We start from the raw sequence: 24644 nt of genomic DNA, 5'->3' as shown, positions 1-24644 counted from the left end.
TTTTTTTTTCATTCTCGGATAAAAATTTGATAATCGATGACGTCATGTCTGAGTCGAAATGTGCAGCTTTCAATATACGCTGTCTTCAAGCAAATGTGCTGGTATTCATTAACTCGGCCGAACGTCTGTAGTCCAGGGCGTCCGTAGATGGCAAAGCGTAGCTCAATCTTATTCATGAACGTTGATGACAGAGTTGCAAAGAAAAAAAATCAGGTCAAATTGATGTTTTAATTAAACACTGGGAATCAAAGACCATCTTTTTGAAGATAATGTACCCGATCTCATACTGAAAGATTATGGTAGGATTTCATAGTAGAACCTCAAGATGGAACTTATTGGTGAGACCACGTAGACACTTTTTACGGCGCGACTATACAAAATCTGCTAACATACGGAATAACTTATTGGCAAGGCAACGCTTCATCTAAACTGTTGCGACGTCTAGAAAACATCATAAAAAGGGCATCAAAAATTACACTCACAACATTACCATATTTAAAGGAACTTTTTGAACAAAAGTGTCTAAGGAAAATCGAAAAAATCTTGGAAGACAACGGCCACCCGCTCCATCAGAACTACATTAGGTGGTCGCGAAGTGGGCGACTGCTGTCAATCAAAACAAGAACAGAGCGATACATAAACTCGTTCGTACCTCACTCGGTCAGAGTATATCACCGCCACTCGTTAATCAGGGAACATGAAAAGCACCAAGATACCTGTGTGTAATCGCTGAATGAACTCTTTATATTGTGTCTGTTATATTTATGTGTATTTTTCTGTTGTGTTGTCTTTATATGAGAAAAGAGTCCTTGTAATCACAATAAATTTCCGTAAGGATCAATAAAGCAGTCTTAGTCTTAGAACCACAAGGTGGAATATTTTTGGTGGGAACTTATAGTAGTACCTTAAGGTAAACATTTTTGTGAGACCTCATAGTTAGACCACAAGGTGGAACATTTTGGAGGGACCAAATTGTAAGTCTTAAAGGTGGAATATTATTTTGCGGGACCGCATAGTAGGACTAAGTCATAAAGGTGGAACATTTCGGTGAGACCAAATAGTAGGACCATGAAACCTCATGGTAACTTATTGACTACTGTTAAAATAAATACCAATCTTGCTGATAGGCCTACCTCCAAGACACATCTTTAAAAAAAATTAACGGGGGAACTTTGTGATGAAAAAAAAAAAAGTCTGACAAAAATGGGACAAAGTAACAAAAGTAGAGCAGGACAACATCACGAGATGAACAGCAAACAGATGTTTGGTAAACAGTGACGGAATGAACTGTTTAGCTGTACACTTTTGGCGCCACCAGAAAGACGGAAAATGTTTATTTTATATACAAAAGATTTTCAAAATTATTATTTTACTTTGTTACATTAAGGATGAATCATTCACATCTGTTTGCAATATTCTAATTATATATTAATCAACAGTAACCCCCTTTTTTATCTATTCATTAAACTCGTGTAAATATGTTTTTCAAAACGAGGCTAATCTAAACTAAAATAAAGTAAAAATTAGAACAGTAAAAAAACAACTTACAAGTCTGTCATCTATTAGACGTCACGTAACGGTCTACATGCCAGATAAGCTTCTTCGGGGTCCTGGTAAACAAAATGATATGTTGACCTATATGTTAACTAGCCAATATTGTGCCCACCTAGATAATAGCATTTGTGTGGTACCAATCTACTAATTAGTACTAATTCGTTTAAATATTCTTTTTTTTATTTACAATAAAGGGGTTAAGGAGAAATGCTTTACAATGGGGTACTCAAATCTTTGACGACCCCAATTGAAATTGTTAACAGGGAGGCTGGGAACTTGGAATAAGAGAAAATACTAAAATAAAATAAAAAATGAAAATTCCGAGAAATATAAAATGAAAAAGTTGTTATGAAATGTTAATTTTTCTCCACGTAAAAAAATGTTAAAGTATAAAACTATGTTTTATGGTAGGCTATAATTAACTAGAAATGTTATTGTGTGTGTGTGTGTTATTTTTCAGAAAATGTTTCTATGCCACAGCCCACAAATCTGTGATGGTTCAAGGAACATGATCTTAAAAATATATAAATTTAAAAAAATGGCAATGTCTATGATTCCTAAGATTAACTCAGTTGCGACCTACATATTCTTCCGCATCTCATGCAGACAAAGTCGTTGTCCGCCAGCGATCTATTGAAGTTTTACTTTCGTCTTCTGCGCCTGTCTTCAATAAGGGCTTTCATTTTGGATCTCAAATGTGTGTTTGTTTCGCGGAATTTGTGAGAGCTTTTTAACTGTCTCTTTTAGAGGCCATCTCCTGTCAGCTACTTTCCTCCTTGCCAGTGACGGCAAGAATGACACCCAAGTTGATCATTATAACAATTACGGGGCGGGGGGGCACCTCTGTTTACGCCGTCCTACTTTAAGTTCGCCAAAGAAGATCGCCTTTGGGGTGCGGTCGTCTCTCATGCGAGTTATAGCCGTGTCTGAGATAAGCCATTCTTGGGCTGTAAATTGTTTGTTTTTTGTTTGACATGTTTCGCGTGTTCCTTCAAAACTGAAGATTCTTAGATCCTTACATCCTTGACGGAGGTGGGCTAAGCTCATAGTTTAGAGAGTGTATTGCATCGGTACATTTGTGGTAACTTCCTCCAGATCTCTAGTAACTGAACAATTGTAGATTTATATTGACCTTCTTGTTTTCTTTACACCACGTTTTAGAGCACGACCATGACTGATCCTCGTTTTATAAAGAACTGTGCTAAAAAGCCTTAGTCTACCAGACCTGTGTGATTAGTACTTTGCAATACGGAAGTGAAACATGGTCGACCTACTCATAGCAGGAAAAAAAGCTAAATTTTTTTTCACCTCCGATGCCTAAGGCGGATCTTTAAAATAAGGTGGCAAGATAAAATAACCAATGAGGAAGTGCTACGAAGAGCATGGTGCCAGGACATCAGCTATGTTATCAGCAGCAGACACCTTGGCTGGCTTGGCTACGTTCATAGAATGCCAGTAGGTCGACTTCCACAAGACATTCTTTATGGTGATCTAACAGAAGGCAGGATAGCCGCTGGTCGCCCACTTTTACGTTATACGGATGCATGCAAACGCGACATGAAGCTCGTCAAAGTCAACACTATCAGCTGTGAAAAAATGGCACTGGATAGATCCACATGTAGAGCGAGCATAAAGGAAGGGGCCCGCATTGCAGATGTCATACACAACAGTAGTAGAAAGAAGGGCGAAATTGCAACGGCACCTGGTGATTACATATGCCCAACCTGTGACCGCAGCTGTGTATTAAGGACTGGCCTCTTTAGTCACATAGAAAGTTGGAAAGGGAAGAGATCGAAAAATGCCACAGATACAGACGCTAAAATGTCACTATTGTTATAAACCTGGTGGTGACACAGATGGGGTGGTGCTGTGTGTGTTTAGCCATCGCAAATCGCCCCAGGCCATCGCAAGACGAGATATCAAGCATGACGAGTTGCGACGGCCAACATCGTCACCTCGCAATTTCACAAGTACGAATCGAAGTCAAAGAGTCAAAAACCATCACAGTCAAGAACCATCACAGTCAAGAACCATCACGGTCAAGAACCATCACAGTCAAGAACCATCACGGTCAAGAACCATCACAGTCAAGAACCATCACAGTCAATAACCATCACGGTCAAGAACCATCACGGTCAAGAACCATCACAGTCAAGAACCATCACAGTCAAGAACCATCACGGTCAAGAACCATCACAGTCAAGAACCATCACGGTCAAGAACCATCAAAGTCAAGAACCATCACGGGAACCATCACAGTCAAGAACCATCACAGTCAAGAACCATCACGGTCAAGATCCATCACAGTCAAGAACCATCACGGTCAAGAACCATCACAGTCAAGAACCATCACAGTCAAGAACCATCACGGTCAAGAACCATCACAGTCAAGAACCATCACGGTCAAGAACCATCACAGTCAAGAACCATCACGGTCAAGAACCATCACGGTCAAGAACCATCATGGTCAAGAACCATCACGGTCAAGAACCATCACAGTCAAGAACCATCACGGTCAAGAACCATCACAGTCAAGAACCATCACGGTCAAGAACCATCACAGTCAAGAACCATCACAGTCAAGAACCATCACGGTCAAGAACCATCACGGTCAAGAACCATCACAGTCAAGAACCATCACGGTCAAGAACCATCACAGTCAAGAACCATCACGGTCAAGAACCATCACGGTCAAGAACCATCACAGTCTAGAACCATCACAGTCAAGAACCATCATGGTCAAGAACCATCACGGTCAAGAACCATCACGGTCAAGAACCATCACGGCCAAGAACCATCACGGTCAAGAACCATCACGGTCAAGAACCATCACGGCCAAGAACCATCACGGCCAAGAACCATCACGGTCAAGAACCATCACGGCCAAGAACCATCACGGGCAAGAACCATCACAGTCAAGAACCATCACGGTCAAGAACCATCACGGCCAAGAACCATCACGGTCAAGAACAATCACGGTCAAGAACCATCACGGCCAAGAACCATCACGGCCAAGAACCATCACGGCCAAGAACCATCACGGGAACCATCACAGTCAAGAACCATCACGGTCAAGATCCATCACAGTCAAGAACCATCATGGTCAAGAACCATCACGGTCAAGAACCATCACGGTCAAGAACCATCACAGTCAAGAACCATCACGGTCAAGAACCATCACAGTCAAGAACCATCACAGTCAAGAACCATCACAGTCAAGAACCATCACGGTCAAGAACCATCACAGTCAAGAACCATCACGGTCAAGAACCATCACAGTCAAGAACCATCACGGTCAAGAACCATCACGGTCAAGAACCATCACGGAGTGAAGAGATACTGTCCGTCATAGAAGGCCTGAACACTGACCGGAATGTGTTTAGTCAGTCCAGAACAGAGAGTCGAGTAGGAAGAGACGGAGAGACAGTTACGTTGTTACTAACTGTACAGTATTGACTGTGATTAGACATTAAACTGTTACGTTACTTTGGAGCCCTGAGTAGTTCTTTGAATTGTTAGTGTCGTGTAGTGAAGTTTGCAGAGAGCCAGGGTAGTGAGAAACGTTACATTATGAAACTTCTAGTTTCCTCTAGTCAGGGGCGTAGCTAGGAATTTCCCATCATTTGGGGGCCGGGGGGGGGGCTTGACCTCTTTGGGGGCCCCTGCATTTTGCGTAATATTTAATGTGAAAAACACTCATTTGGGGGCCCTCTCCAGTGGAGTCCCGGGGGGATTTTAAAATTCTCTCCCTCTTCTCTCCACGCTAGCTACGTCACTGCCTCTAGTCTAGTAGAGCGAAAATATAGAGTTGAAGATAGGTGCTGAAACAAATGATACATACATATATTAGACATAAATGAATAACAGCACCTGCTACGAAAATACGGGACTGCGCTGACCAAGGCTCGAACCAGTGACCCTGGAAACGACAATTGAAGTTGTTGGTGAACGGATGCTGCAAGGTGGGGAAAGGGGCTAGCTAGGGCATGTGACCATTGACCACTGGGGTGGTAATTTGCATACGGGCGAAATGACTCTGGACCAGAAGAATGTTGTTGTTTTTTTGGACATTCCGATGGTCTAGAGTATAAGTTCGCTCAGTGCGTTATCGCTAGGCGGGGTTGTCGTTTCCAGAGTCACTGGTCGGCGCAGTCCCTTATTTTCGTAGCATTTAGTTCACTACTTTCTCTCTTAAAAACTTGGTCCCTGGTGCTGTTATTCATTTATGTTCAATATATCTAGTAGAGCGAACACAAATAAAATCAAATAGTTTTTAAGGCCCTCGCCACTTGACTAATGCTTTGATTGGTTGATCTTTTAAGTAAGACCTGGGACGTTCTAGTCTGCTGAATCATGCTGACTTGGTTACACAGAGAGAAAAAAAAAATCTAGGTCCATATAAAAGAGAAAACCAACGACTTGGCAGAGTCATTGGTTAACATGCATGACTAGATTGACACATGAAATCCGTAGGACGTAATTATCTCCTTTTTTGAATTAACGTCTGTAATATATAAGATAAGAATGATCAATTAATATTAGAAGGCCTATTTACTAGAACTAAATGCTAATGTACGGATACGATAGGGCACAATTGTCTACTCTTTTGAAGTAATGTCTTTAATTGTTTGTTTGTTTATTTATTTTAAATGTTTCGGATGTTCCTTCAGAGTTGAAGATAATTACTTCCTAGTCCAAAACCTCCCGCAGGACGACGGGGGATGAGAGCGGGCAGGGTTTGAACCCGGGACCATCGATAAATCCAAACGACAGTCCAGCGCTAAAACCGCACGTCCAGGCAGCCATAATTTGAAGATAAGATATACCTGACTAGATATCTAGATCTCTATAATTACAGCATAATTTAATCTAGATATGTAGGCCTATATAATATTACAATATTACAAATTAAATTTAATATCTATCTAGTATCTTCAATATTTGGAATTAATTTAACTAGTTTAACTAACACTAGATAGTCTTCTTGACTCTAGATTCTAGATCTAGATGAAAACAATTTTCCAAACCTTATCCTAAGTTAAACTTGAATGTTAACTAATGAGTCTGACAGTAAGTCTCATTTATTATTATTAAAACTTCACATTATAAACAATAAAACATCTACATTATCTAAATCTATTAGACATGGTTATAGTTATATCTAGTTCGGCATAGATCTAGATCTATATCTCGAATCCAGACAAGATCTAATGAGCCTCGTTGCTCAAACTCCTCATTGCCATTGGATAGAACCAACCTACCATTTTCTCGACGCTTGACCTGTTGTCCAAATCGAAAGCTACTCCATGTTTTTATTCCAGATTAGAAATCTGGGCTCCCGACATGGGATGACTACGAGCTAGTGACGTCAAAATGATGCAGAAACGTGCACACCATATTTGTTCATGTTGTGGACTTTTCCAAAATTAATATTCATCTTTGGCTTCGTTTGTGCATTGACTAAATAAGTAACATAAAAACTTTGTTTTAAAGACAATTCCCTTTGTGCAGCTGAGAATTCTTTTCAAAAGAAATTATTTTGCTCTTTACAACTAATGAATGATAAAATGTTGTTTAACCTTGGTCAGGCCAATAATAGAATATGGGACCCCTCAACTCAAGAAAACATTAAGAAACTGGAATAGACACAAAATAGAGCAGTGAGATTCATAACAAACGAATATTCACATTTGACTAGAGTAACACCTTTAATAAAATCACTAAATTTAGAAAGCCTTCAGGACAGAAGATTCAAAAGTAAAGTAGTAATTATACATAAAACACTGAACCATAATCTTCACATTCCTCGTTCCATATGCTAGGACAAATTTGTACAAATGCTCCTTCTTCCCTAGTGCTATTAGAGCATGGAATGGGTTGCCTGAGCTAGCCAGGAAAACCAGTGACTTGGCAGAATTTAAGTCATTGGTTAATATGCATGTCTGAATGTAATCATCATCTTCTTTTTTGAAGTAACGTCTGTATTATATAAGATTAGATAAAATTTATAAAAAATGGAACATGTATACGGTATGCCCATTTTCTATCCCCCCCCCCCCCCCAAAAAAAAAAAATTTGGTTAAGCGAATGTATATATCAACTCAGAGTATATATAACACTCTAATGATAGGTCTATATCTTATATAAGATAAGAAAAGGTTACTTTAAAAAAAAGTAGATAATTACGTCCTAAGCGTCATGCATATTAGCCAATGACCTAAATTCTGCCAAGTCACTAGTTTTCCTGGCTAGCTCAGGCAACCCATTCCATGCTCTAATAGCACTAGGGAAGAAGGAGTATTTGTACAAAACTTTATATACCCACACTAAGAAAGCAGTTCGCAAAATGAACGACATTTATTTTACTATTGAAGCATGAATACATGTGGGGAAGGGGGAATTTGAAAATCCACCCTGGCCCCCAAATGAGTGTTCGATTTTTTTTTTCATTAAATATTACCCCATGATCTCATGTCATGATGTCGAATGTCCAAATGCAAGGGCCCCTTTAGAGGTCAAGCCCCCAAATGATGGGGAATTCCTAGCTACGCCACTGCATGCGTGAATACGCCCTGACGTGTGTATGTTTAAGATATAGAATGTATTGAATTCAAAAGAAAAACAGACTGAAAGTTTCACCAATTTATTTTTTCAACAAGCAAAAAGACGAAATAATTATTATATATAACAGAGTCGTGATAAAACGCCGAAAAGAATTATTCATGATGTCATAACAAGCAGAAGAAAAAAATGAACTATTTACAAACTTTGATTAAATAAAATAAAAGAGACAAATAAATACTATCAAAACCGGATGAAAAAAAAAATGAAGACAAAATACAAAAGTCACCGAGTCATGGATTGGACACATAAATACAAATATCCAAACTTCGTTAACCCTTAAAGTGCTGATTTGTTTTAAAATAATACATACAAAATGGAATTACAAGTCTGACGTTTAGAGGCTAAACTACCACACGCATTTTAAGGGTTAAAGTGTAAAGGCGAGCCTACTACTTTTTTTTTTTTTTTTTTACTAGTGACCAAATGTTTGGAATCGCGGTGTACATTTTTGTTAGTTCTATCCATAGACATATATATATATAGACTGGACGATAAAGAACAAATTATTATCGGAAATATTTGGGAAAAGATAAGTGTGTAGATTCACATCACAAACCTATATATATTTGCCTATGTCTATGATTATAAAACAAAGACAAATATTGGGAATATGGCATTTTTGCACTTTTCAAAACTAAAGATCAAAGGTATATATTGGCTGAAATGTTAGTCCTAGAATTTATAGCTCAATCGCCGCCATTTTTTTTTCACATAGATATAGTACATAAAACATATTTGACTCCCCCCAAATAAAAATAACTTCCTACTTCCAGTCTATATTTATTTATGTCTATGGTTCTATCACGATAATTTTTTCTATAACAAAGGCTTTACGACTTCATAGACTACCTATCGTAGACTACCTCGGGGATTCGAACCTGAGACGCTTATGTCACTCAGCCTCACATCAATTTTGTTGTTGTTTTTTCCCCCTTTCTTGCGACCTATAGGTCAGACGATGTTAAGGTCATCTGTTTCTTTGGCCAACTGTTAATGAGAAGGGTGTCATGTAGCCAGTACAACGACCAACCGCCTTTACTTAAGTCAGGTACCTATTAGAGCTGGGTGGATCGCCATAAAAATCCCGAAATTGAAAATCCAAATCTTCACCGAGATTCGAACCTATGGCACCAGGTTCGGAAGCCAAGCCCTTAACCACTCAGCCACAGCGCCCTCATCAACTTTGTATTGGCTGTATAAATTAATTACGTAGATGCTCCATATTTTGATGTTTTAAAGAAAAAAGAAAATAATTTTTTTTTAATCTCCTTTTTAACTTGTCTGCGTTGATTAACTCTTTCTCTCCTGACGATATCAACGTTGATTTGACCCCATTAAATTTTTGTTGTATTAACTTTAATTTGTGTTATATAAAAATAGCATGCATTCTTCTCTAATTTTAAACCTAATATAACATTCCCTGATTAGGACATCCTGTATGGCGATCTAATGGAAGGCAGGAGAGCCGCCGGTCACCCACTTTTACGTTATACGGATGTATGCAAACGCGACATGAAGTTCTTCAAAATCGACATTGGCAGCTGGGAAGAGGTGGCACTGGATAGATACACATGGAGAGAGAGCATAAAGGAAGGGTCACAGATTGTAGATGCCATACACAACAGAAGCAGAAAGAAGGGTGAAAATGCAACGGCGCCTGGTGATTATATATGCCCAACCTGCGATCGCAGCTGTGTATCAAGGATTGGCCTCTTTAGCCACACAAGAAGTTGCAAAGGGAAAAGATCGTCTCTCGAGACGTAAAATGCCACAGATAACATTCCCTGATTAGATACAAAAAAAAGTTATTGAAGTTAAATCTTAACAGGGTAGTGAAACAGAAATGAGATAAATGAATAATTCCATCAAAATGTGGAAAATAATTACGGAGAGAAAGAGTTAACTATTGTTCCTAATAGAAAGAGGCACATGAACCCGACATTAAAACAATATAATCTAGTCACTCAATCATGCGCATTGAAAAAAAATTGTGTCAAAATAATTTCTTTATGTGCAGGAATTTTGTTGTCGTTTTAAATGGATGTCTCTTGCAATAAAACGATTTTCCTCTTCATCTCTCGTTCTCGCGTCAAGTCCATAAACAAATAGGCTGCGGTACTGAATACAGCGAATGCACCTGTCATGTAGATCTTGGCCAGCATGCTCAGGAAACCGGAACAAGCAAACACCAGCGCCACCCCAAAGCCTTGAGCTATCCTTAGTCCTGCGAATGCTTCTTCATAGTTGTTTGGGAATGTGGCACTCAAGAGACCTAGGGAAATAGAAAAGGTTAAAGGTCACACATCGTGGACACTCAATAGAATACTGATAATAATCGAAATATTGTAGGCCTATAGTGATAACCTAATGAGAGGGATGTATATCAATTTATATATATATATATTTTTTACTTTTTATATTTTTTTTTATTCAGTATTGAAGAGATTACCTTGCCAACAACACATAAGACACTAACATAAGTTTACGGTTTACACAACAGTTCACGTTAACATTGTTCATAAACTGTCCAAACTTGACGATCACTCGGTTGTCCATTGTCCTTTGTTGTAGACGAACGAAGTTATTGGCATTCTTTCGGAAGGATCTGTCCTTATTTCCTATGGAAGCCCAAAGGTTCCAAGAAGTATAAATGTTTTTGTGGGAGCGATTGGATTCCTGAAACTGTTGTTATGTACCACAAAACGGTTATGTGCGGTTCTACAATACAAAAATGTGACAGTTTATTTATTATACTTTTTAAGTTAGAAATTTGGAAGATTTGTGATTTATGCATACTTACTATTGACCTGACTGACAAAGATACCATCAGAAACTCCCCACAGTCCAAAGTCAACAAAGAAGGGAAGTAACTCGTTAGGACTTGGTTTCCAGACGATCATGTGTACCAGTACCGCGAGATTGAGCAGAACGGCTGTGGAGGGAAGAAGTCATAGATGCAGCATTTGTAACAATGTGCTCTGCATTTTTCATTGCTTTTTTTTTTTAAATCTGTGGTCATAGAAACAGTGATAAGACTAGAAATCCGAGAGACTTACCCTGCCATTTTTTTTCCTTAATGCGAACGTTTGGCCAGATTCAGAATTCGTATTGCAGACTATGCTGTAACCCCCCTCACCCCTTCCCAAAAGGAGTAGTGCTTATGGTGCGCACCAGGGCTTTATTCAGCGCGCGCCTTGGACTGTTGAAAGACTGTACTTCCTCCTAAGTATAGCAGATGAGAAGAAAGTTGTGTACAATGAAGGCGGAGTGTGGAGTTTGCGTATTTCACGTGCCACGTGTGACATTGCGATTTTCCCCTAGATTTACAAACAAATCCCATGACAGAGGTTGCCCATTACTGATAATATCAGCTGACACCAGGGGCGGACTGAGTGTCAAAATCGGCCCGGGCATTTCCATACAATCAGGCCCATAAATTACTTATCATGTGATGGGCATTAAAATATAGGCCTACCTGTCCTCAAAATCATTATGTTAAGTTTGAGTGTCGATAGTTGTGAGCACCGTATTTGAAAAAGGGCCTTATGTTACTTTTTAATAGCCCAGGCTGAAGCGCACTACTAGTAGCGCTGTCTACGGATGTAGGCTATTACGTTATCTCGGAAAGTTTACTAGAACAAATTAGTATTACACTGTAGAGTGATTTCTTTCAAATACGATTCTCAGATGTCCGCTTTTTTTTTTAAAGAGAATATTATAAAACCTTTATCAATTTAATACTTAGTGGCATCCATGCGGACCTTTCGGTGGCCCAACCGGCCCATTTGGGTACCGGCCCACCGGGCATTTGCCCAAAAGCCCATATAGCCAGTCCGCCCCTGGCTGACACTGCCTTGACGCTTTAGAGGATCCGGAGGCAACAGAATTGTGATTGGTAATAGAAATATTGCCATGCTCCAGTGAGGAAGAGGAAATGTTGTTATGCATGATGGGATACCTCTCCAAAATGTCATCAAGTATCAACAATGTAACAATTTTATTTGTTTTGCCACAAAGCACACGTGCTACAAAGGCAGTCATTACAAATAATAACAATCCACACGACATCAAGATGAAAGCAAATGAAAAGGAATAATAATGAAAGTAGTAATATAAATTATAAATTATCCAGGAATCACGAGTTGACAGGTCGGGAAAGTCGCCTACTCTTGATGTGTATGGAAACACACACACACACACACATAATATGGCACACCTACACGATTTTTCAAAATCTAGAGCTTTTAATAATGGAATTTTGATATGACCTTTAGAAGTGAAACTTTCTGTATTTGATATGACCTTTAGAAGTGAAACTTTCTGTTTTCATGTTTTTTTTTTGATTCAGTAGTACAAGAAACTGTCATTAGTGTAAAGTACATTTCGATCTATTGAAAAGAAAATGTCATTGACTTTAAAAGTACAACATGGCCGTTTTAAATACAACTTTTTTGGCCGAAAAGTATTTACATATTTGCTGTTGTCTTTACTAGAGTAAGAAATATTATTTTGTTTCCATGACAAGGTGGAAATAATTCTAAGCAATAAGGTCGTAATTACTTCCCCTGTCATTTAGTTAATACATTGTAGTTACTGACTAGTGTGAATGTGTAACAGCCTCGAGGCTATCTTACCATCGAACACAGCAAATGTTATTTACTCCTCAATGTACACAATACACACACAACACACACACAACACACAGAGCACATTTTATTTCCTCCTAATCACATCCATCAAGTATTGCGTGAAACAGTAATATTAGGAAATCTCGTTCTGCGGAAAGATGTAAATGATAAGATATTGAAATAACTTATTAGCTGCATTTTTAAATTGCACTTTAACTAAGCTGCATTTTACATGCTTTACTTGTGCTTTGAAACCCTGTCTCTAATCTCTTGGTTTGTGATACGGTCTTTGAATGTGATACCTAAGATCCTGCTGTAGCATGATGTCATCCTAACTATCGTAAATAAAACTTAAAATCTATGGCCATATTACAAGATCTTCGGCGCTCGCAAAGAACTTCCTTCAGGGAACACTACCAGGAAAATAAAAGAAGAGCCAGACAGAGAAAATAGAGGCGCGGTGTCTGTACGGTAAAGCGCTTAGGCTACCGGGGTTCGAATCCTGATGACGACTGGGTTTTTTAACTTCAGTATCTTCGGGCGCCTCTGAGTCCACCCGGCTCTAATGGGTACCTAACGTTAGTTGGGGAAAAGTAAAGGCGGTTGGTCGTTGTGCTGGCCACATGACACCCTCGTAAATCGTAGGCCACAGAAACAGATGACCTTTACATCATCTGCCCTATAGACCACAGGGTCTGAAAGGGGAACTTTACTTTTTACAGACAGAGAAAGCGATGGGAGGACAACATAAAAGAATGGACGGGCCTGCCATTGAAAGAGGTTCTAAGGCAAAAGACAGAGAGGAATGGAGAAATACGTTCGACGAATCTTGAATGGTGCCCCAATGGTCCAACAGACTAAGGGATAGGTAAAGGTTTTGAAACCTAGTGGTATACCTAAGCACTTAACGTTCATATATATTTAACTGATGACCCATACTTCTTTTGTCAAATTTAAATACGATGTATTTGTTAAGTTAGAAAACTGAAAATTCATACCTCCGTTGCATTGCAGCTAAACCCAAACAGGGGAAAGGGTTTGGGGTCAAACCTAAGAAAAAAAATCAGGAGCTGGTGACCCTTGAGCACCTTGTAGCAGACGACACTACTGATCCTAAACGGTATCGGCTATTACCCGCCGTTTCGGCGATAACAATCCCGACCATAACTAATACAAAATAAAGGGGCTACACTATGGTTCTTTTTTTCACACTGTAGAAGTCAAATATATACAACAGTAATTCATTAACTGACAATTTATGTATTCTTCTTAATTTATCGTATAAAATACAGATGTTACATTTCATGCGTCAATCTAGTCATGCTTAAACTCTGCTAAGTCGTTGGTTTATCTGGCTGATTCAGGCAACCCATTCCATTCTATAAGGGAAAGAGGGAAGAAGCATCAATTGTACGAATTTGTTCTCGCGTTTGGAATAAGAAATGTGCCTCTATCTTTGTGTCTTTCTGAGTATTTCATTAGGTTTGTTTTTCTATTTGGAAAGTATGGTTAAGTGTTTTATCATTTATTATAGCTACCTTATATTATTTTGTCCTGATTTGTCTCTAAGTTTAGTGATTTTACTAATGGTGTTACTCTAATGAAATTGGAATATTCTCACTGTTCTAGTTTTATGTTTTCTTGAGTTGAGGGTGCAAATTCTGAGATTGGCCTGACTAAAGTTAAATAGCATTTAGTTTTATGTTCTCGTTTGATTTCTACTAATTTCTTTAATGAACCCTAATGTTTTGCTTGATTTTTTAAAATAATTTCATCAATATAGGGATTCCATAAACTATATAGCTCGAGTAGTTAAATGATAAAGATATAAATGTATAGCTGAGACATTACCCTTTCTGTTGTTTTATATCAAAAATCTGTATAAACATTGACCGGCATTATTCGGGACGATATATAGCTTGCTACATTTCAAAAAGATGTAGGCCTATCAAAATAAACAATATCCGAGTCTTAAAGGTCAAACAATTACATTGCGCTGAGATTTAGTTGTTGGGGATAGTGCGGAATGAAACTAAAATGGATCCTATTTTTAAAGACTCAAAAAGAAAATGTGTGGTCACTAATGGGGCCTGATTGTCATCGTGAATGACGCACAATACTTCCCTAGTTTTTAGAACTGCTGTGTACTACACACAATAGAGACCAATACTATAACGACTGGTCTCGACTGAACACAGCTGCATGTCAGCCTGTTCGTCTGATTTGCGCTCTGGATTGTCGTCAGGTGGTCTCGATAGTCCCCGGTTCGAACCTTGCTGCCAGAGGTTTGGGCTTAGATGTAATTATCTTCAAATCTGAAGTAACGTTCGCATGTATGTATAGAAACACTACACGCAATAGCTGGACACGGCTGTGTACTACATCCAATAGCTGGACACGGCTGTGTACTACGAGCAATAGCTGGACACGGCTGTGTACTACATACAATAACCAGAGTCTAGTTTACCTCCTGTGGTCCCTGCCAACTTAATCCCACTAAAAACAAATTATTTAAAAACTGCTATTTTTACAATAGGGATAAAGCCCCATTTCAACGATACCATTTTTAAATTACAGAAATCATACGATCAATGCTACTTCAAGGTTGTGCAACACAGATTCCTGTAACAGTGTGGTCCCAAGAGAGTTCAATGGATTCTTAAATAGCAGGAAATCAAACCGTCTTCTATTTCCCCCCCCCCCCTCCCTAACCCCTTCCTTTACACAGAGTTACTGAAGCCTGGGAAATGTACACGCTTCTCTAAAACCAAGTTAGTATTTGTGTGGAAAGTTGTATTAAAAAAACTTGCAGTTAGACTTATAATGTCCAACATCGAGACAGTTACATCAAGACAGTTACATCGAGACAGTTACATCAAGACAGTTACATCATGACATTTACATCATGACAGTTACATCGAGACAGTTACATCGAGACAGTTACATCGAATCGAGACATTTACATCGAGACATTTACATCGAATCGAGACAGTTACATCGAGACAGTTACATCGAGACAGTTACATCGAGACAGTTGCATCAAGACAGTTACATCGAGACAGTTACATCGAGACAGTTACATAGAGACAATAACAAGAAATTAATTCCATCCAGAATTAGAAGAAGTAAATTACTTCAAGTAAATGAAATCAAGATAAGTCCTCACCTGTGATCATTAAAGGTCTGTAGCCTGTGAATTTATTGAGAAATCCACTCAGGTAAGAACTGAGGCATCCACACACGCCAAAGCAAATCATTGTGTAACCAACCATATGGATGCCCAGAGCACACGTGACGTACGCCTGACAGACATAAAACACAGTCACTATTTGATATCATAAAATAAAATCAATGTTTCAACGAGATATCATAAACATAAAAAAAAAAAAATTATCCCGTGATAAGGGAGAAAGAACAGTTTTATTATGCTTTAATTAAAGGATAACCTTCACCTTAAGTTTTCGTGGTTTTTTTTTTTTTTGGCCGTCATTTGCTTGCGGTCTTTGTAGTTGAAACCTACCTAGGATCCTTTTATAACATCTATATTCCATGGATAGGATCTTACTATCTAATTCTGCAGTTTGTGTCCAGAATTCGCAAGAATAAAAAAAAATGTCACCATGACCAACAATTGTTTTTTGTGTGTGTGTGTGTGTGTGTGTGTGTGTGTGTGTTTTTGTGTGTGTGTGTGTGTATATATTTTTTTGTTTCAATGGTGGGAAGAGGTTAGATATGCAGTAGGAATGATGTGAGACAAGCGGTATTGTCGCCAGAGGTCTTTAGGTACAACAGACGACTCCAGAACGCCAGACTGAAAAGACGTGTTTTTGTAGTGAGTCAGATTTTGTTCAGAATATCATTTTACTAAATTCAACTACATTGATTTCATTCTATCTTAAGTTAAATTTGGCTATATTGTAATAAAAATTATATTTAGATTTGTTCACAAATTTATTTGAAGTTTTATAAGTTAAGATATAATACGCCTAACAGCGGTTTAGTTGTCTACCAGCAGTTTGGTGCTACAAGTCAACGACCGTCCACAACACGATGGAGCGTACCAAGGACAGTCTTATTATACTTTTAAAAAAATTAACAGCTTTATTTGATTTATCTTATCCTATATGATACAGACGTTACTTCAAAAAAGAAGATGATTACGTCCTACGCGTCATGCATTCAGTCATGCATATTAACCAATGACTTAAATTCTGCCAAGTCATTGGTTTTCCTGGCTGGCTCAGGCAACCCATTCCATGCTCTAATAGCACTAGGGAAGAAGGAGCACTTGTACACATTTGTCCCAGCATATGGAACGAGGAATGTGCCTTTAAAAGTAGGAGGGGACTCAAGGGAGGATTTAATTCTGGTATGGATTTTTTTTCAATTGAGTGTCAGTGCTTTTCTCTTCAGAGTACACCGAGGCAGTGGCATAGCTAGGGTTTATAATGCCCCGTGCGGCCCGCACCACCCGCACATTTCTAGCTACGCCACTGCACCGAGGCCTCATGGTTCCGCATTGACAGTGTTTAGCTCAAATGTACATTGTCTTAATATTGATATGCAAGCTGTTCTCAAATGTGAGACATATTGTTAAGGAGTGTGTGTGTGTGTTTATATGGTTAGAGATTGGTTGTGAATGAAGCAACATAGGTGGCATTGTCGTCACTTGGTCTATGTTAGGACAGACGACTCCAGAACTTAAGACTGAAAGGTTGTGTTATTGTAGTGAGTTCGATATTTGTTTAAAAAGAATATTATCACTAAGGTCTACTACAGTTATTTCATCTCATTTCAACTTGATGTTATTTATATTATAAATAAAGTGTTATTTAGTTTGTTCACAATAGGAAGTTATTCAAGTTAATTAAAGTTTTAACTCTTTCTCTCCTAACTGACGATCCCAGCGTTGATTCCACCAGAATGTGGTAATTAATTACGGAGAGAAAGAGTTAATAGTTAGGACACATTACGCCTACAACCGTTTTAGGTGTCTACCAGCAGTTTAGTGCTACAAGTCAACGACCGGTAGCAACACATATGCTCCAGACAAACTTGTATAATTTAAACGCGGGAAAATAGGATTTATGTTTTTTTGTGAGTGAGTGTGTGTGTGTGTGAGAGAGAGAGAGCGAGAGATGTATAGAATGTAAAAATGTTTTTGTTTTTGAAAGTTTTGGTTGCAGGCATTAGTTTTAGCATGATAACACAACTCGTGTTGCTTCTTTTTTAAAGCAGACACCAAAAAAAAAAAAAGAGAGTTATCTTACCTTGGTCACTTCTGCTGTTATAAATCCAACTTCCATAAAAGAATACATCAGCATTGGCAGCAGAAGAAGAAAATGGCGGTCATAAGAAAATTTCTTCAAAGATAGAAGCTGTTGTTTAAACCTTTCTAAGGCTGGCAGCGCGGACTCAAATAACTTAGGGTTGAGTTTTTCTTGGAATAAAACAGCTATGATTATTGAGAGCAGGACAAAACCAAGGTAGATCCCTAAAAGTAGATATTTCGTCTTCTCCTCCACATGATACGCCTCTCCTCCCAGGTCAAAGTGTTGCCAAAAAGTGGCCCCACAGAGATGAATATGACTTGGTGTGATGTACCTGTTAGAGGAGCTATTGTGAGACTCATCTATACTGGCGTTTATTGAATGTGTATTGTCAGTGACAAAACTATTGGAGTTCAAGTCTGTTATATTATTTAAATCTGCAGGCGATGCCCCACTTTGTGACAGAACTAAAGAGGAAATTAAATTACCGATGACAAAATAACTTTGAAAAAACAATCCGAAAAATCCAAAATAACGGGAGGAAACCACTGAGAAGTGTATATCTTGTAGCAGTGCTTTCCCCCTGGCTAAAAGAACAACGTAGGTACTCATGGCGTTCCACAAGATGGCCAAAGCGAAGCCTTGAGCCAAGGAAACAGGGACCATGAGCCACATTGCCGGGTAAAGGTTGGACGCGATGTACAGGAACTGTGGGAATAATCCAGAAACCAGGCAAAACTTGGGCTGAAATATCTGCACAAGTGAGGCGCTCACGACACTTCCAAGCATGTAACCTGCAAAGCTGACCGCCATGGAGATGACACCCACGCCTGCCTCGTGATTCATGCTGCTTTGAAGGTTACGAACTGAACCCAGCGCAATGAACATCAAGGTCACGCTTAGGCTGACTACCAGGAGATTCTTGGCGTAACTCAAGCTGGGCACCGTGTTGAGGTTCGAATCTTCTTTCAGGGGCACCAGGTCAGGGGTCAGGGTGTCAATCACTGGCATGTTCAGCCCAGCTGTTGATCCGAAGGTCACATCATCGCGGATGTAGAAAAGGGCTTTGTGAAGCATCTTGCTGAAGTGGAGCTCGCTGGTCAAGTCGAGGAAGCTAGCTCTCTCGTGAATATTTTGCATGGTATGGGCACGCTTTCGCGTTCCCAGGACCTGATAATCTGCTAAGCTGGCCTGGCTGGAGTAAAGAAAAGATTCATCCACTGAGAGAATTTTGTTTGTAATATGTGTATACTTGTCTTGTTTCTCGCTGTGTGGTTCAAAACACGTGACCTCATTCTCCGAGATCGTCTGCAGCTGTTGGTGTCCCGATGCCTTCTCTCCAGCACTCTCCGCTGTCTGCTCGTGGGAGGGGCTTTCTGATGACGTCATGGTGTGGCTCTAACGTAACCTCAAGCGGTTGCCTTTAATGCGACATTGTGAATGTCATTCTGAAAAGAAATTGTGTGCAATGAGAACATTAGCAATTAATAACTTGTCTCTTGAAGTAGTCGCTATTGGTACGTTGGAGGCGCGGTGGCTGACGGTAAAGCGCTCGGCGTCCAAACCAGAGGTCCCGGGTTCGAATCCTGGGATGTGTAATTTCAGGATCTTTGAGCGCCTGTCACACACCCATTTGAGATCCACTGTGACATGTTGTGACTGGATAGTCACTGAAAGAGCACGAGGCCCTAATACATACAAGTGGACATTCGCGCCATCAGCACATCCAGATAGATGACAATTACAGCGCCTCTGAGTCAACCCAGCTCTAATGAATACCTGACATTAATTGGGGCAAAGTAAAGGCTGTTGGTCGTTGTGCTGGCCACATGACACCCTCGTTAACCGTAGGCCACAGAGCAGATGACCTTTACATGATCTGCCCTATAGACCACAAGGTCTGAAAGGGGAACTATTGGTACGTTATAACATACTTAGTGCGGCTTAATTAATTGTGTTTCCCAACATCATCTCAACATCAATAGTGTCTTTCCCGAACAACTGATTAGTTTCAACACTGAGTTTCCCGATAGCAAGTTCACTTTTACACGTTGTAGGCTATTTCCCGGTAGCAGCTTGTCAACTTAAAAATAATAATTTTCCAAATAGCAACTTAATGTGTTTGTGCTTCCCGATAGAAATGTTTCATAAATCGTTTGTATTTTACGCCCATTGGATGTATATAAGATAAGATAAGATAATTTTATTGATCCAATCAAATGGAAATTCAGTTTGACTACAATTGACAATATTAGTGTAACTACTGTATAATAACAGTATAGATGAAAAATTCGAAAAACATTCACACACGAAACACATACACACTCACAACCAGCACTTTATGAATTAGACTTCAATGTACTTCTCGATGACGACAGATGATCTTGTAACACTCTGACCGAAAGTGGGATAAAGGAGTTTTTAAATGTTTCTATTTAGTCCTAATGGAGAGGAGACGATCTCTTCGTTCAGATCTTATGTAACAGTGGTTTAATGGGTGCAGGTTGTCTTTAGGAATCGAGAGTGTTTTGGAAAGGCATCTTTCATGAAAAAGCTCTTCAAGAGATGGTAACTGTATTCGAGTGATATGCGATGCATTTTTAATTAGTCTATTTATTTTACTCAGGCTAACCATAATTTTCTATGTCTTTTAAACTAATGGGATGTATTAAAAGCTTGACTACAAGATAAATTTGTTCAAGTCATAAAAAGGATATCAGAATATATATATATATATATATATATATATATATATATATATATATATATATATATATATATATATATATATATATATATATATATATTATTGTTATGGGTTACATTTTATATTTTTCCTTTCAACTCAACATAAAAGACAAAAATCCGACTGTATATAAACGTTACTTGGGCATCACTTAATCCCTTAAAGCAGCTTCCTTAAAACTTTTACTAGTGACGCTCCTCCAGACCCAAAAATGTACGATCACGCCCCCTCCCACCTTAACCAACTAAGGTTCTGGGGAACGATGAAAGCTTCTTTGGCATGGCAGTGGCGTGGCTAGGGATTTGGGGGCCCGGGGGGTTGACCTCTTTAGGGGCCCCTACAATTTTGACATTCGACATCATGACATGAGATAATGGCGTAATATTTAATGTAAAATCAAATTTCGGACATTCATTTTGGGGCCCCCTCAAGTGCGAGCCCGAGAATTTTTACATTTAGACCCCCCCCCACCCCTTTTTTCTAGCTGGGAGGAGCGTAGGCGTTTTCCTTCCTGAACAGCAGATATTCATTCTCTTGGCGTCTACAACAAACAATTCCTCCTATTAAAAAGGCGTGGGTCAACTAAATTCAATTACGAAATCTTATATCTTACAGACGTTACTTCAAAAAGCAAGATAATTACGTCCTACGCATTTCATATGTAAATCTAGTCATGCATGTTAATCAATGATTTAAACTCTGCTAGGTTTTCCTGGCTGATTCAGGCAACCCATTCCACTCTCTAATGGCACTAGGGAAGAAGGAGTACGTACGAATTTGTTCTAGCGTATGGAATAAGACATGTGCCTCTATGCTTGTGTCTTGTTTTTCTATTGGAAATTGTGATTTAGTGTTTTCTGTATTAAAACTACTTTTTTTTTTCTTCTGTTGTGAAGTGGGAAGTGTGGGAAGTGTGAAGTGTGTGAAATGTGAAGTGTGTAGTGTGTGAGGTGTGTGAAATGTGAACTGTGTGAAATATGAGGTGTGTGAAATGTGTGAAATGTGAAGTGTGTGAAATGTGTGAAATGTGAAGTGTGTGAAATGTGAAGTGTGTGAAATGTGAAGTGTGAGAAATGTGAAGTGTGTGAACTGTGTGAAATGTGAAGTGTGTGAAATGTGAAGTGTGTGAAAGGGGTGATTAATAACTCAAATATGGATTTATAACTTCAATGCATATAAAACAGATTTTTCTCCTTAAAAAAAAAGACCAACAGTTTGAAAACTGCTGACATACGGACACCTCAGATCAAATAAAGTACTCGACAGAAACAACAGATCGATTAAGCCTAATCAATACTGTCAGATGTCCAAAATGTGTGTAGGTTACTTTCGTAGCAGACAACGCATACAGCACAAATCGTTATAACCACGGTAGGCCAACAGTAGGCCCTACCCTACCAGATGAAATAAATTGAGGCAGGCAGATGGTAACATTTTAAAGGCATCATTAAAGGGAAACATTTTTGGGGGTATAATCTTTGTTTTGATTTACAGAAAATGAATATATTATTCTTTTTATTTTATTTTCAATAATAACTTAGTAATTGATTTTTTTTCTGAAGTAATTTTTCTGCGCATCCAAAACGGTCAGATTTTCACCTGGTTTCTATGTGACGTCACACAACCCAATTTAATTTAATTTATTGACTTACTGTATAATGGGAAACCTACAGTAAAGTTTACAATCTCGTAAAAAAAATCTTACCTTATATAATACAGACGTTAGGCTACTTCAAAAAAGAATATGATTACGTCCTACGCGTCATGCATTCAGTCATGCATATTAACCAATGACTTAAATTCTGCCAAGTCACTGGTTTTCCTGGCTGGCTCAGGCAACCCATTCTATGCTCGAATAGCACTAGGGAAGAAGGAGCATTTGCACATTTTTGTCCACTATCGCTTGGTCGTCTTGACATGACCAACTACACATAGCCTAGGCTAGCTTACTCTGACCAGGTTGTTAGAATCAGTCGGACAAACGATCTATTAAGGCCTACTTTTTTGGACAAAGAGGGGTGTAGATAAAAATGTTACTTTTTTTCTCCAAAAAAAGAACAGAAAATCTAAATCGACCACCAAAGGCCAATGGTTATGCCACCGCTAGGTGTGGCAAAATATGTAGGTCGCATCTGGGGCTGCGTACCCACTGGAAATACTGCATTCCTCATTAATCTTCGATAAGCCTTATTATTATTATTATATAATATATATAACTGCACAATAGCTATGGACTCGCCTCTATTATAGGACATCACTAAGACTAACAGCAACTGTAAGAATGAAAAGATACGATTCGTTAGATCTAGATTCGTTTTGGCATTGTTGAGGGAATTGACTTATGCCTAACCTAAAAACAAAATCTCAAAGACCATCACCCCCCCCCCTTTTTTTTTAGCTGTCTAGAATTTACTGTCTAATTTATTAAATATAAATGTATCTAAGCAATTAAATAAAATATAGTAAATTGTTTACTATCACAACTTTTTACGCAGAATTTAAATATGTCATTAACTCGAATTTGAAAAAAAACATCAGTGTTTTCCTTTAAATACGGTTAGTTATATGTAACACCCAAAGCATTCAATAATAGGAGGACCTCCTCAAACTGAGGATAGCAGAAAACAGGAAATAAGGATATTGTCCAGTAGATATTATGCTTGAACTGTTATAGACTACAAAACGTGTCACGTTAGACTTCCACTCGCCGCCCCCCCACCCTTTACCATTCTGTATGCGGTTTAAAAATAGATGACAGTATTTTTTTTTCTTCAAAGTTCCCATGCTTATTTTTGAAAAGCAACAGAACAACCAATCATCTTATTCGATTCAGTCTCTTCTATCCTACTGTATTTATTATCACGCAGGTCTTTCCTAGAGCTCCCATGGACCATACCATAATATAAGACAAATCGACTGTCAATTAGACCTTCAATGTCATACTTACTTAAAAGACCATATTATTAATTTTACAAGCATTTTCTAAATATCAGTGTCCTAATATTTTACGGTCCTATTGAGACGTTATTCATCTGTCAGGCTGACCTTCTGTGCTGAGGTTCCTTTAAAAAAAAATAATCAATAAATAACCTTTAAGCACTAACCCATGTATTCACGAGAACCATTCAACCGTGACGTGTCTGCCTTGTTACCTGAATAATACATCCGTTAGCCAAATGATATGTATAAGACCCAGACCTAGATGTAACTCCTAATTCTTTCAGCACTTATAGTGGGGCCTACATATAACCTGAACATGACAGTGCGCTACACATCTTCGTATCAGAATTTTATTGAATTTAATTGGGATGAATAAAGATAAAAATAGCATGGATAATTTCCCTTTTCATTGTGGCTATGAAGTCACAGTTCAAAACCACTCAGTGTGACGTGATTGTCTAGGTCTCTAGGACCTATATAAAATCGTAGTGTATAGCCATGTGTATTATTAACATTTGCCTAATTACTATAATCTCCCTTTTTTGTGTAATATATATTAAATAAGATAGGATAGTTCTAACTCTTGTAGACCTACGTATTCTTGGAACTTCACAAACTATATATATATATATATTCACATGTATAATATAATTATATTAAAATAGCTGTAATATATGTATGTATATATATATACGAATACTACCCATTTAGATATATTATCTTAGAATTAAATTATCTGCGAAATCATCCTTGACGAAAAATACAAGTTTACCTTTACGTATAGATTGTGTCCCTTTTCAACAGCAAAGAAGAAACAATTTGAAATCACTGAGTGTTTGATGCAATCTCGTAACCAGACAGAACGGAACGAGGTTGTCTGCT

The 24644-nt window shown here is 38.5% G+C and overlaps 3 protein-coding genes across 4 annotated transcripts in view; 1 reads left to right on the top strand and 2 right to left on the bottom strand.

Moving 5' to 3' along the window:
- LOC106051197 (serine/threonine-protein kinase DCLK1-like) overlaps positions 1–6938 on the bottom strand; it is a 31894-nt gene extending 24956 nt beyond the window's left edge. For both annotated transcript variants that reach the window (XR_008779451.1, XM_056038930.1), the window contains exons 1-2: positions 6816–6938; positions 1549–1610 (exon numbers count right to left, since the gene is read on the bottom strand). Coding sequence is in view for 1 of the 2 variants with exons in the window: in XM_056038930.1 (XP_055894905.1) it covers positions 1549–1559 (11 nt within the window). In the remaining variant the exon portion in view is untranslated. The remainder of the gene's footprint in view (positions 1–1548; positions 1611–6815) is intronic.
- LOC129927852 (uncharacterized protein C2orf16-like) lies at positions 3480–4886 on the top strand. The gene has a single exon (XM_056039396.1). It carries the CDS (start codon positions 3480–3482, stop codon positions 4884–4886), a length of 1407 nt encoding a protein of 468 aa, XP_055895371.1.
- A 1245-nt stretch (positions 6939–8183) lies between the features above and the next one.
- On the bottom strand, positions 8184–24644 carry LOC106051200 (protein unc-93 homolog A-like). Its single transcript, XM_013206346.2, has 5 exons — positions 24535–24644; positions 18077–19524; positions 15973–16108; positions 10979–11110; positions 8184–10450 (listed from the first exon to the last, which is right to left on the bottom strand). The coding sequence occupies exons 2-5, from the start codon at positions 19463–19465 to the stop codon at positions 10212–10214; spliced, it is 1896 nt and encodes a 631-aa protein (XP_013061800.2). The 5' UTR covers positions 19466–19524; positions 24535–24644; the 3' UTR covers positions 8184–10211.

This window comes from Biomphalaria glabrata, chromosome 8 (genome assembly GCF_947242115.1).
Source record: "Biomphalaria glabrata chromosome 8, xgBioGlab47.1, whole genome shotgun sequence".
Taxonomy (NCBI): Eukaryota; Metazoa; Mollusca; class Gastropoda; family Planorbidae; genus Biomphalaria; species Biomphalaria glabrata.
This window is presented reverse-complemented; position numbering and strand designations above follow the sequence as displayed.